Raw genomic sequence first — 13,942 nt, 5'->3', positions numbered from 1 at the left:
AGCAGGGACGGCAACACATGTAAACAACCCCCCTGATCCTGCCCCACTGAATCACCAGGAGCTTTACAAGTGATGTAATGGAGCAGGATGCCCAGCTGGCGCTCCATTGTGCCGTGGGCTCTTCTGGGAGAAGCTCCGTTGATCTCAGCAGTGCCGAACGCTGGCATGGCTGAGGATCTGGCCCCCAGCTTGGCCCTTGCCTTCCCCTGACCCTCCCTTGTATAAAATGCCATGTTGGCGGGTAGAATGTCACTTGGCAGCCCTCGCAGTCTGTGGGAGCATGGAGCTTATGGGCGTGTTGCCAAGTGAGACAGCACGAGCTGCTTGGAAGGCTAAGAGCAATCAAGAATAAGGACGGTTTGTTGATTAATGTATTTGCTAGGGTTGGCATTTTCACAGGAGCCTATGGGGGTATGATGCCCATAATCCACTAAAATTCTGTGGGAGTTGAGCACTCACCCCATAGGCTCCTTCAAAAATCCCAGCCCGCCTAGTTATTTAAAGCTATTAACTGTACTGGGGGGTGCTCAAACTTTTTTTTGCAGGGTTGGCCCCTTCTTAACGGTGAAGAAGAATCACTTGGACCTTCTCCTTCCCTCCCAGTTGCAGCTATGTGGACCCCGTTCACCATCCCATGGGATACCTCTGGAAACTCCGGCAATTGCTTATTTGGACAATGAGCATTAGAAAAATATTTACCAGCGTCACATGAACAATCACGGTATTCAATCTTGGTTGGGAAATTCTGCACTGAAATACTCAGTGAGCCACTGGACAGTGAATTACCTTTGTACTTCTTGAGTTGACCATAGTTAGGCTTGGCAAAATTCTATTTCTTTAAAAAATAATTTTGATGGATAACATTGGTTTATTTTCAGCACTTTTTTCAGTTTACATTAATTGTAAATTTTTTTCACAGTTGCGTAAACCCCCATGCGTCTTGTGCATTTTCCTTTTTTGCATGCATTTCAATTTTCTCAGTTGCCAGAAAGTAAAGGGCATGTCAGACCATAGTTATTTAAGGAGAGATGATGTTGAGATTCAAGAAGTGAAAGCTTTATAACCATTAAAACACAAGTTGTCGGCATCACATATCAAAATATACAGAATAAATATCCTTAAATCAAACTCTAATAAGTTCTCCAGCAGCATTTTCCTATCTGTAAATTTTTCTTATTATCGATGGGAATTTTTTTGTTGGTTTGTGTGTGTGGAGAGCTACAGTAAAGCTGTAATGCAGCCTCTTTGCCTGCTTATTCAGAACCTTCTGAAAAGTGATGTGTTGGTTTCCTCTCAAGGCATTATGGGAAGCTCTTAGCTGCTCTCCCATACATTTCTTGTCAAATACAGCAGACAAGACAAGTTTTGGAGGAGTCCAGTTTGCGGTCCGAGACACAGCGGAAGTTCTTGCTGCAGCCCCCGTTGTCCTGGGAGCAGCCCCAAACCAGTCCAAAGGAATCGAAGAGAACCTCCAGGCTATCAAGGGAAGAGGAAGTCATCAGTTCTTCCCTACAAGGAGGAGAGGAAGAGGGACACTGTGAAATAGACATTTACCAGCATTTACTGATGATAAACTAAGCCTTCCAGACCTCCTCATCATCAGGGTCCATTGGCTGTGCAGCATGGGGAAGTCTGCAGAGCAGCTGACCAGTCTGATCCTGGTCTGTGGCTAAACAGAGGAGTCCAGGCTCCAAGGCTGTCGATCCGGCACCTTTCACCCGCACTAAATTCACGGAGCAGGGGAAAAAAAGCCATTCTTATAATTTCCCTGCCTGTGTCTGTATGGAACAATACTGTCTCCCCTTTTGTTCGCCATCTGACGCACTCCCGAGAGACAAGAATAAAGCCCATCTGCAGGAGTATTGAAAGGCTTATAGATGGCAGTGTATTCAAGGTGTCTATGAGACATGCAAGAATGTACATGTTTAGTTCTAAAGGTTGCTTTACTTGAGCCAGTCCAATCTGTGGGATGAATGGCATCCTCCAGTTCTCGCTGACTTGACAAAAATCATATTGAATCCTGGTAGAGAAACTAGACAGATGTACAAACCTGCAATCAGAAATTTTTTTGTTGCTAAAATAACTTCAGATTAGAAATTAAGGTGCTTGTGTAATAGAGCTGTAATTACCTGCAGAGAGAATTGCTAGGATTGTCTTCTGCATAGCAATAATTTAGCACCAATTGGAAAATATTCAGTCATCAATATCTCTCTCGAGGTCTGAGTTCACCTCTCTCACTGGATGGTGTTCTCCAGGGGGTGGGCAAGGCGAGTGGCCACTGTGGTATCTCTCAAAAGGTCATTGAAGTCAACTCCAGCTTCTTCTACCAGCATCTAAAGGGCAGATATACCACCATGGAAAAATCTACCACCAGAAGTGGTCACAACCATGCAGCTGATTCTCTTCAGTGCTGGCAAGACAAGTGTTCCGGAGGCTGGGTTTATTTTGTGGGAGAGTGGAGAAGATAGGTGGGCGTCCATGGAGCACCCTACAACAGGAGTTGACCGTGTTCCCTCTGTTCAGGTTGGTGATCCTGGAAACCATCCACCATCCATAGTGTTCTGCAGGTCTGGGAGCAGTGGGTTGGCCAGTGTGACTCTATCTTGTCCTTGGTGCTGGTGGCGGTGCCATGTGTCATTAGTGACGCGTCACCACCCTGAGCATTTGACCTTCAAGCCACATACTTTACCAAACAAGTTGGAGATTGAGCTCATCCTTCTGCCAAGGCCAGAATGCTTTTTGTGGCACATTTTTGATCAAGCCACTTTTAATACCCCAAACAAGAGTTCTTCTGCTACTTCCCTCAGGAGACTATTTCAGAGTCTAAAAGAGCCTATTTTATATTCAGCCTGGATTTTCCCTTTTTGTGTCCTTTTAGCTGCTTCTGCTCCATGCTTGTGTTACACCCTGCTCTCAATCTGTGTGCTGCTATCATGTTTTCCCTCAAGCTACACCTGTCTAACTCCTCTTTAATCGTTCGTCCTAACCAGTCCCTCCCGTCCCTTATTATTTTTTCCTGCTGTTCTCTGAATTCCCTCCAGCTCGTCAATATCTTCCTGCCCAGAAATGGATTCAGTATTCCAGGTGCAGTCATTCCACAGCTGTAAACTATGAAATCCCTTGATACTGATGCCACTGTCAGCTCACTATTGCATGGGACTGTTCGGGTTTTTGACCCGACAGTGTCTCTCCAACTATGATGGATGGCAACATATTTTCACGGGTGTTCTCTTTCGAGTATGCATCTGCATGGATCCCATTTGAGGTGTGCACGCACCTGATGCGTGGGCGATCAGATATGTTTGAATAGCTCTGTCTCTTGGTGTCCTGCGTGCTCCAGGTTTTCATGCAAGGGCATAGGAGTGGAGCAGGTATGATGTACAAGTGTGTACGACAGTACGGACTTGCAGCATTAGGCCACATATTGGCATTCACACATGTGGTGTCATTTGCCAGACTTTGCTGTCCCTCCAACTCTGGCTCAGGTCGGTTTGCTCCCCCAGCAAGACGATGAATAGACAAGAAGGTTTCAGTGCCTTGTGTGTCCTTGCAGAGCTGGGTTGGCGTTTGGATCTCACAGAAGCGTGGAGGGGGTGTCCTGCTCAGTCCTTGCTTCAACAAAGACCCTGATCACGGATGTGTCAAGGACAGGCTGGGGAGCTCATTTGGACCATCTTACAGACACAAGGGGCCTAGTCCCTAGACGACAGGGAGATAGGTATGAATGTCCTGGAGCTCAAAGCCGTCATACTACCTGTGTGGCATTCCTGCCTGTCATCTGGAACTTGATAGTGCAAAGTATCACAGCCAACATGACAGCCATGCACTGCATTTGCAAACAAGGGAGCCCAGACTCTTTGCCCCTCTGCATGGAGGCTGTCAAATTCTGGTACGATCAGAATGGGATAACTCTGATGGCCCTTCACCAGGAGTCAGCGACAATCTGGCAGATTTCCTGAGCAGACCAACCCTTGCACAGATTTGTGATAGGACTGATATCCTGCCATTGTGGACCCCCGCCCCACCCCGTCTCCAATAGAGTTGTTTGCCATCAAGGACAGCACCAAATCTAAGATCTTTTGCTCCAGGGCAGGACAGAACCCAGGATTGTTATTGGATTCCTTCCCTTACAGTGGAGCAGAGGTCTGCTGTATGCCTTTCTGTTCCTTCCAGTGGTGATTGTCAAGATCTGGAGACAGGGCCATCATCAGTCTTGTAGCCTTATGCTGGCTGAGGCAGTTCTGTCTGACAAACCTGTTACAGATGTCGGTTCAGCCTCCACTCCAGCTCCCAGCCACCTCCATCTGATCTCACAGCACTACAGCCCGATGCTCCATCCAAACCTGGAGTTGCAGCACCTGAAAGCACTGCTCTTGGCTGGTTCAGTACCATGGATAGGAACTGCTCCTTACAGGTCCAGGAAATCCTGGTTCACAGCAGGCAAATGTCTACCAGGAGGATGCATTCCTCTAAATGGAAGAGGTTCTTGATATGGGCCACCTGGCGTGGTCTGAACCTGGTTTAAGCCATGATATTGAAGATCCCCAATTACTTACTGTGCTTAAAACATGTTGGCTTTGTGTTCAGCTTTATTAAAGTCCACTGAGCTGTCCAAGACTGGGACTGTTCAGCTTGGAAAAGAGACCACTAAGGGGGGGGGGGGATATGGTCAAGGTCTGTAAAATCATGAACAGTGTGAAGAAAGCGAACAGGGAAGTGTTATTTATCTCTTCACATAACACAAGAACCAGAGGTCACCCAATGAAATTAATAGGCAGCAGGTTTACAGCAAACAAAAGGTAACACTTCTTCACACAACGCTGAGTCAGCCTGTGGAACTTGGTGCCAGGGGATGTTGTGAAGGCCAAGATTATAACTGGATTAAAAAAGAATTAGATAAATTCAAGGAGGATGGGTCCATCAATGGCTATTAGCCAGGATGGTCATGGACGCAACTGCCCTGGGAGTCCCTAAATCTCCACCTGCCAAAAGCTGGTACTGAACAACGGGGTGGATCACTCGAAATTGCCCTGTTCTGTTCTTTCCCTCTGAAGCATCTGGCACTGGTCACTGGCCATTCTTATAAGCTGAATGCCCCCTATGACATTCCCTATGAGCAAGATGGTACGGTGACCTCACCTGAAGTCCATTCTTAAGGTAAATGCAGAATTTCATCTGAACCAATTGATAAGCCAGCCTGTCTTTTTCCTGAAACCACAGCTGGTTCTAGGAGAAAAGAAATTATACACGCTGGATGTGTCCAGGGCTTTGCTTTATTACATTGACATGACCAAACTGTTCAAGCTATCTCCCCATCTGTTTGTAGCCATAGCCAGGTATTCTAGAGATCATCCATTCGCCGAGGATATTACACTGTGTGGTCCATTGCTTCTCAGTGTGTTACCAGCTGACTGATGTGGCTCTCCCTCTGAACACCAAGTCTCACTCCACTAGAGCTCTATATCTGTCGTCTACTTTGGGGATGTGCTGATGTCAGAAATCTGCAGGGTGACGACATAGAGTAACCCACTGACTTCTGTCCAGTGCTGTATCTTGGAGTTAAGAACTATGTCAGAAGTCAGGTTTGGGAGACCAGTATCCCCATCACTGTTTGACCAATGCAGCTGGTACTCCTCAGTCCCACCATCCAGGTGTGATGCTGCTTGACTGTTGTCCACAGTGGGATCCCCACTGACACATAATGGAAGAAGAATGGTTCCTTATACTACAGTAACTCTGGTTCTTTGAGATGTGTATTCAGCGTGGCTCCCATGACCTGCCCTCCATCACTGCTTTCGGAGTCCTCTCCTGCCAGGGGTTTGAATTGCAAGGGTACTCCTCCAGGCTCTCTAAAAACAGGCGGGATACAGCTCCATTTTCCCCAAAGCTTTCCTAGATGTCTGCAGCCTCTGGGAAAACAAGCTGCACAGTGGAGATGCGGCACGTATGACAAACTGAGTGGGAGATTCCGTTAAAGCCACGTATACTCTAACAGGAGCAGCTTCCTCCATTGTTTACGTGCTTTCTCCCCTCTGGGGGGCGACCACGTGTTACATCAGAGGAGACACTACGAGGGGGATATAATGAGGTAAGTTTCTTCAGGAGTTAGCTACATGGTGCTAAAGCTTACGTATGTGCTCGCTACATTCAAGAAGAAGAGGGCAGCTAAGGTAATTAGACAAAGTCAGCAGGGCTCCAGGCAGGGGCAGGGGTTTGCCCGCTCAGCGCTGCATGCAAAATCAGAACAGGATCAGCACTGGGATGGGACATAGCCAAAGGAAACCCAGAGTCCCGCAGGACGCCGTATTGCTGATGCAGCAGGTGGACCCTCGCAGAGTGTTGGTGCCAAACCAATGTCCCAGGACGGTGGTAGGGGGCAGTGCGACAGAGGGCAGGGATTCAAGAAATCTCCGGACGCCATTGGAAGTGTTGGCTTCATTGTCCTGGTCCAGGTCCTGTTTAGATCATTACCTCCTGCCTCACTGAATTCCTCCTTCAGATTCAATGAACTGAGCTAGTCTTCTTCACTTCCTGTCAGGGCTGGTGTTGGGGGGTGACAAGCGGGGCAATTGTGCAGGGCCCCACACCACGGGGCCCCCGTGAAGCTAAGTTACATCATCTCTACAGTGTCACTCTGGGGAAATGTAACGCGAGTCTTAGTCATTTAATTGCTAAAAGTGGAAATAAATCACACGGAAGCAGAGGTTTTCAATCTGGGGGGCACGCCCCCCAAAGGAGCGCAGAGGAACGTTTGGGGGTGGGGAGCACAGGGATGCCAGGTGGCTGGGGCTTCAGCGGGGCGGGGGCCTACTCCTTGGTTTCTGCCCTGTAGCAAGTCTAGCACTGGCCCTGCTTCCTGTCCTAAATTGTTGCCTAGTGTTACTGTGCACTGCTAAACAGCAACTCTAGAAACAACTGCATTCCACTGAGCGGTGAAGCAATCCCTGGATGTGTAGCCAGAGTAACTCTGGTCTCACACCAGCATAAACCTGGTGTGAATCGCCAGTGGGGTCACTTCTGATATTCACGGGTGTATGTGAGATCAGACCCAGGCCCCGAATCTGGTACGCATGGTGCTGTACAAATTAGTACACAATATTATTTTCTTTTCTCCTTCCAGACCTTGGCCATATACAATATTCCAGCGTGGATTTGACTTGGTGCTGGGAGAGCAGCCTTCGGATAAGATCTTTAGGTAAGGCTTGGCTGCCCTGCCAGCATCCCCAGTTACCTTACCTTCCTGCCGCCAACCAGCCAGCCCCTCCCCGTGCCCTGTGGGCACAAACAGAACAATGGGCCTCAAACATCCGTCAATAAATACACTCCCTAGTTCCCATGGGTCACGGGACGTCTCTTGTGGGCGTCAGAGGGATCTGATTGGCCACGTCTGGGTTGAGCGGTGGCTTGGGGTAACCGGTTGATGGGTCTCTTTCAGTACAAGCACTAACTCAATGGAAGAAGCGAGTTATTACTATATCCACTGGCTGTGAAGGCAGCTAGGCTTTGATCCTGGGTGTCTGTGCTCATGGGGGCGTGTGCGCGCGTGAAGCTGCATGGCTGCTCCTGTGCAATTCTCCACCACATTTGCTGTCCTGTCCATGCTCCCCTTTGCATGGTAGCAGCTCTGGTACATTCTCCCTCCTGCTTCCCTGCTGTGTGGTTGCACCGGTGTTCTCTCCTGTCCCCGCAATCTCCCATTTTCCCCGCTCTTGTCCCGGTTTCCCCTCTCTGCCCACAGGAGGTGTGACGTGGCGCTCTCTATGGGAACGCGTCATGTCCACTGTGAACCAGGGCACTCTCCATTTATAGCATACTAAGGGCCAGACCTTGAGGCCGTTACCTGGTTTAGACTTTACTCAGGCAAATCTCTGACAGAAGTTGAGCAGAGCCTCACTAATGCCTCAGGATTTGGCCTGAGGGCTGGGTGAAGACCTCAGCTTGTGTCCTAATACAGACCAGGCCTTTAGGCGCTGCACGGTCTCAGAGAGAGCCTCATTTCTCTCCCCCTCCCCCCCAGCCCCTTCTGGAGGCATTAACGAGTTAATGAATCGGTGAGTGCTTCTGGGGGTGGGAGAGGGAAAACAGGAAGGGGGAAGAGGCAAAGAAGGCAGGGGATGCCTAGCTTCTTGCACTGGGTGAGGTGGAAAACCGAGGTCCGGAGCACTTGGAAGTGGCAGCATTTCTGACAGCTGGGTGTTGAGAGACTTGGGTTCTATTTTCCAACTCAGCCACGGACTCACTCTGTGACCGTGGCAAATCACTTACCTGCAGTGTGCCTCGGTTTCCCCATTGGCGAGAAGGGAATAATAATATAGAAATTTGTAAAGCACCTGGGAGCACGCATGGAGTGCAACAGTTTGTTTCCACCGTGGGCATCGGGGAGGAATGTTCCTGCTCGCAGTGCTGCGTCACCTCTCCCCACCCTGCGTCACCCTGTGTGGGGCTGGGACCGGGATTACAGCATTCTCCGTGCTCTGCTGGTACACGCGGGCTGCTCTTGGCTAGTGGGATTCTCCTGCCTGCTGGAGTCTGGCTTTTATTCTCGGTGGGTCTGCAGCTTCCCTGCATTCTGAATACCTGGCAAGCTCGGATGCTGTCCCCCATGATCTCCCACTGGTGGGTGAGTTAACCGCCCTCCGATTTTCCAGGTCTACTAACTCCACCCAGCCACTTGCCGGCAGTGTCACTAGAGAGGCTATGGGCAGAATAGGCAACGGAGGCTGAACCTGCTGCTCAGTCTAGAGGTGATCTAGCCAGGGCAGACTGGAGTCATGTTCGCGGGATGGGGGTGGGGCACACTGCCCGGACTCCACTCGTCCTGTGGACGAGCAGAGGATGTCAGCTTCCAGGCCTAGTAATGCAGCACCTTTAACATCAGTCAATGGGGAAAGAAAGAAAGCGAAGAGGCTTCTGTGGCAGCTGGAGCCATGACTAGCTTAGTGGCTCCTGCTGAGGGCCCCTATTGGCTGCTCATAGCCCTACTGCCTCCTCCTGGGGAAATATACAAATTGCCACACAGGATCCCACCACTGGTCCCTCTAGGCCAGTCTCCAGTCTCTGACAGGGCAAGCACCAGCTTCATCAGAGGCAGAATCCTACAGCGGGCAGTGATGAGATAAGCTGCCCCAGGACACCCATCAGTTACAGTTTGGGCTAGGCCCTGGGATCAGAGGTTCTAGCCCAGGCCCCAGGGACAGAGAGCACCTCCTTTGGAGAAGGCTGGTATGTCTGTTGTGAATGAAAGCAGCAACTGAGTGCTGGTGGGCAGTGGGAGAGAGGAAAGAGACCTCTTCCCCTTTGCACCACAACGATTAGCGTGTTGCTCACGTGGGAGCCAATGTTCATATTCCTCGTTCGTGCCTGCCCATTTCTACTGCCTCTAAGCGGCGAGCCTGCTGGCAGCCCCTGTGCTGACACCCACCCGGTGAAATGCGGAGCTTGCAGATGAGAGAATGAATAAATGAATAACCTCTAGCTGCATCCCTCAGCCCCTGCCTCTACTCTGACTGCCTTGATTGCAGTAGTTGTCAGGGAGAGGGAGTCATCTGCCTAGGAGCCGCGGCTGCTGTGCTGGGAGGCAGGGCTGTAGCTTTGAGTGTGCTCCCCACTCCCACCGACAGGGAACGCCTCTCGTCCAGGGAGTGCTGCAGCTGGTGTGTTCCTGCTCTGAGGGGGGCTGTGGCAGGCTGCCTGTCCCTTCCTTACGCTCGCACTGGGGGCAATTTGCTGTCCCCCACTCCGCTCTCTGCATTTCAGTAGTGCTTGGAGGGCAGGCCTCCTGCGTGCCTGGTGCTGTGCAAACACAGCCGTTCCAGACCCTGGAAACCTGACTTACCATCTACCCAATTAAAAGAAGCCCCATTGCACCAATGTGGAGTTGGGACACAGAGAGAGTAAAGTTGGGGTTTTCAGAGCCAGTCTCCCAGCTTCTGTGGGAAGTGGTGTCCTCTAACTCCCAGCCTAAATGGTTCAAACAGGGTCACCCAAGAAGTCTGGCCGAGCCAGGAAATGGTCCCACATCCTCAGTGTCCCTGTGCATTGCCCAAACTGCAAGGCCAGTCTTCCTCCCTTAACCACAGCCCCATTTGTCTTTTCCTTCTTCTCCCATCCCATGCTCCATGGAACCTTTCTCCCGCTGTAGCCAGGCTGCCCGTTGCACTTTGCAGGTGCTACAGTCAGACTCTGTAGCAAAATGAAGAGCCAGCACTTTACTGAAGGCATCAAGGCTGGCTTGGGGGCTAGGAAGGATGATCTAGTAGGTAGGTCATCCGACAGGTGCTCCAAAGACCTGGGTTCGATTCCTAGATCAACCACAGACTTCCTAGGTGACCTGGGGCAAGTCACTTAATCAACCTTGTGCCTGCGTTCCCCACCCATCAAGTGGGGATGGTAGCACTTCCCTATCTCCTGTGGGGGGTGTGAGGACAAATACATTAAGGATTGTGAGGTGCTGGATACTATAGGAATGGGGGCTGTGAATAGACACCCAGAGCCATCCTAGTACCTCAGCATCTCCTTCCGTCCCATGTGCTGGCTCAGGAGCTGTCTGTGCTTTGGGTCATGGGTGTGGAGGGGCTCTTCACCAGACATTTATCCACCATTCTCTTCAAGGGGGTGTGGCTGGCAGGGGCCCTGCGCCATCCTCCTTATCCGGTTGCTGTGGCAGTCTCACCTCGCTTCCTACATGCGCCCCTCCCCTTGTCCCCCTGTGTGGCTTGAACTCAGGTGGGTGCTGTTTTCCTTCCCCTAGTGAACGGTTCTAACTCTGTACAACAGGTTCACCTACACCCTGGGGGAAGGGATGTGGCTGCCACTGAGTAAGAGCTTTGTGATCCCACCGGCCGAACTGGCCATCAACCCCTCAGCCAAGTGCAAAACGGACATGACGGTGATGGAGGATGCGGTGGAGGTCAGGTGAGTGTGTTCGTGGAGCGGGGGAGCTCGAGGCACGGGGCGTCCAGAGGGCCACACCAGTACTGGGGGAGGAGGATTGCACCCACAAGGCAGGCTCTGAAGTTGGAGGAACCATAGAGCTAACCGCACTTGTATATTGTTACAGTCCTTCAGTGCTGTGGCATTTGGCGTCTTTCTGGTGGATGTTCATTCAGATGTCGACAGGACATCAGGATATACAGCCTGACCCAATGCCCAGTGACGTCCTATGAGAGTTTCTCCTCTGACTCCAGTGGACTTTGCATAAAGCTCTCACTGTGTACCCTGGGAGACCCTTTAGGTGCACATTTCCTAGGCAGAGTTTAGTACAACGTTCACCATGTGCCTTCTGCATGCCATGGTCCTCAGCCTGCTTAGAGCCATGCCTTCAAAGACATCTCAGCTGTTCCCAGTAGATTAAGTCATTCAGAGAGTACCTGTTGGGTCTTACTAGTGTCAGCTCATAGGACTAAAGCTAACCAGCTACATACAGACTTAGAGTCCTCACTACTCAGTGATGGGGATCCTCCGAGTCACAATATCAGGTGGGCATCTGGCAGCATTTGCACATGCAGTCATTACCACTCTGTGCACAGCATGCACTGCCCATGCACAAATGGATAGTGAGGTTAGTGTGTGTGTGGTTAGTCTGATTTGCACCTGTGATCAGTACAGTTTTGTACAAAAATATGGCCGCATGACCGTGTACCACTGTAGGTGCAAATATCTATTGGTGGATGTGTGAATGTATCTGTACTCACTAGCACTTTAGATTAAAATGGCGTTAATATATTTATGCTCTACGACCTGAATTTTGTATTGTGTCCCTTTCTCCCCCTCCTTGCAGGGAAGAACTGATGACTTCCTCCTCCTTTGATAGCCTGGAGGTTCTCTTAGACTCCTTTGGACCGGTTCGGGACTGCTCCAAGGACAACGGGGGCTGCAGCAAGAATTTCCGTTGCATCTCGGACCGCAAATTGGACTCGTCCGGTTGTGTGGTGCGTGCATCCTGGGGGTCAGAGCCCAAAGCTTGTCTTGTCTGCTGAATGTGATAAGAAATGTGTGGAAGGGCAGCTAAGAGCTTTCCATAATGCCTTGGGAGGAATCAAACAAACACGTCACTTAACGGGGTCCTCCTTTTCAGAAGGTTCACTACAGCTTTACTGTAGCTCTCCCAACACTATCTAACTTATTCATGGATAGCTTCTCCCAGCTTCTACCTACCCACAGTTCTCTAACCTAAGACAGTGAGGCAGCCCCAAGGGGCCTCTGAGCCATGAGTTCTGCTAACACCACCAAATTAACGAGGATAAGTTACCGAGGGAGCATCAACCCTTGCTACACGCAGATGTTCCTGCCCCTCATTCCCCTGTAGAAGCCTCAGAGTCCCATAGACTCAGGTGTATTGGCTTGTTTCTGAGTCCTGGAACTTGGTCATTCTCTTCCTTAACCCGGGTCTCAGCTAAGAGGAGCTGCCGGTTGGCACCATTGTAACGGCTGCTGCAGATTGTCCCTTGCCACATATTGCCGTTCTGGTGTTCTTGGGGTATAGCTGTCAGGAGATGTCACCTGCAGGCCTGGCGTAGCGAAAAGTGGCTGGTCCCAATTGCTGCACATGTTGCAATGATTCAGACCATTTAGGTCGGTGTTTCCCAACCAAGTGAGCCGGCCCCATTGCTGGGGTGGGGGGAGATTAGTTCAGGGAGGGGGCACAAGACCAGAGGGATGCAGGGATAATTGCATGACCCCCAGATGCACCTTGCTACCATTGCATGGAGGCTTCTGGTGTTGCAGGTGAATCGGGATGACCCTTGAGAGCTTCCCATCTTCCTTCCCTGTTCCTTGGTGGTCTCTGCTGCAGGGGCAGCTCACGTCTCTGACAGCAGGCTGGGGCAGCAGCCTGCCAAGCCAGTCTGATTTCTGCTCTCGTGGCACTCCTCCATGCGTCATGCGACAGACAGCCCCCATTAGACATGGCGTGTGGCTTTCGGGCAAGTGGGGGAACTGGAGGAGGAGTTGTCACACTCGGGTGTGGGGAAGGAGCAAGGAGACAAATGACAAGGGGAAAATAGGAGAAAAAATAGACAGCAAAGAAAGAAGATGGGCAGGGAGGAGGAAGAGACAGTGGGTGCTGTGCCAGGCATGGGACAGAGAGAGACTCTCTGTGATGTGAGCTTGGGGAGCTGTGCCACCGATCTGTCCCCTTCCCACTGTGTGGCTCCAGCAGAGGAAGTGTTGGGGGAGCCACTGCTTGAGGTGAGAGTGTTTCCCATGGGAGCAGAAGGACACAGCCCTGGGGTGTGACTGAGATTGGTGGGTGGCCATCCCCAGTGGAGCTAGGCATCCTAGTGTTCATGGGAGCCTGCAGGTCAAGCACTGCATCCCTTGACTCCCACAAGGAAGGAGATGGGCTATACTGGATATGGAGACATTTTAAATCTCTCCCCACATGAGGGCCTATGGGAGCAATGAGTGGCCGTGTGCAGAGAAACCTTGCAGTGTCTGCCGTAGCCTGACACTGCCCACCCCACCCCCCGCATCATTTGCCACTTGGCTTGTACTGAGCATGCTCATTTAACGTGAGCATGCTCAGTAACACTGCTGAAGCCAGCTGCCCTCACTCTGCCCCTCCCCCCCACTGTCAGCAGGCATGGGACATCTGTGGCCATAGCACAAGGAAAAGGTCCATGTTGAGTGGGTGGCTTTCATGAGATCTTCCTTCAGTATGCGTGGTTGGAAACCAACTGCTCCATCTGCCGGTGGTACATGGAGCTCAAGGTTGGTGCTTTCAGGAGCTCTGTGTTTTCACCATGTAACCCTTGGTGCGTAGCCAGCTGCCAATTCTAGACGGGAGTGGGGTGGGTAAGTGGCTAGGGGTTCCTACCAAGTGCCCTGCACATCTCCTCCCTTTCTCCATGGCACACCAGTGTTCTTATTGTCCCTGTGTTTACACGAGTCCCACTGCCTGGATATGGTGCTTTCATACCTCGGGGGAATATTTTTCTGTCTG

The 13,942-nt window shown here is 51.0% G+C and overlaps 1 protein-coding gene across 5 annotated transcripts in view; it reads left to right on the top strand.

Annotated features, from left to right (window-relative positions):
* ASTN1 (astrotactin 1) overlaps nucleotides 1-13,942 on the top strand; it is a 188,593-nt gene that overhangs the window by 121,003 nt on the left and 53,648 nt on the right. For all 5 annotated transcript variants that reach the window (XM_073356476.2, XM_073356474.2, XM_073356475.2 and 2 more), the window contains exons 9-11: nucleotides 7,121-7,195; nucleotides 10,777-10,914; nucleotides 11,780-11,930. In XM_073356476.2, the coding sequence (XP_073212577.2) occupies nucleotides 7,121-7,195; nucleotides 10,777-10,914; nucleotides 11,780-11,930 (364 nt within the window). The remainder of the gene's footprint in view (nucleotides 1-7,120; nucleotides 7,196-10,776; nucleotides 10,915-11,779; nucleotides 11,931-13,942) is intronic.

This window comes from Lepidochelys kempii, chromosome 8 (assembly GCF_965140285.1).
Source record: "Lepidochelys kempii isolate rLepKem1 chromosome 8, rLepKem1.hap1, whole genome shotgun sequence".
NCBI classification, from domain to species: domain Eukaryota; kingdom Metazoa; phylum Chordata; order Testudines; family Cheloniidae; genus Lepidochelys; species Lepidochelys kempii.
The sequence above is the reverse complement of the archived record's forward strand: the minus strand, read 5'-3'. Positions and strand labels throughout refer to the sequence as shown.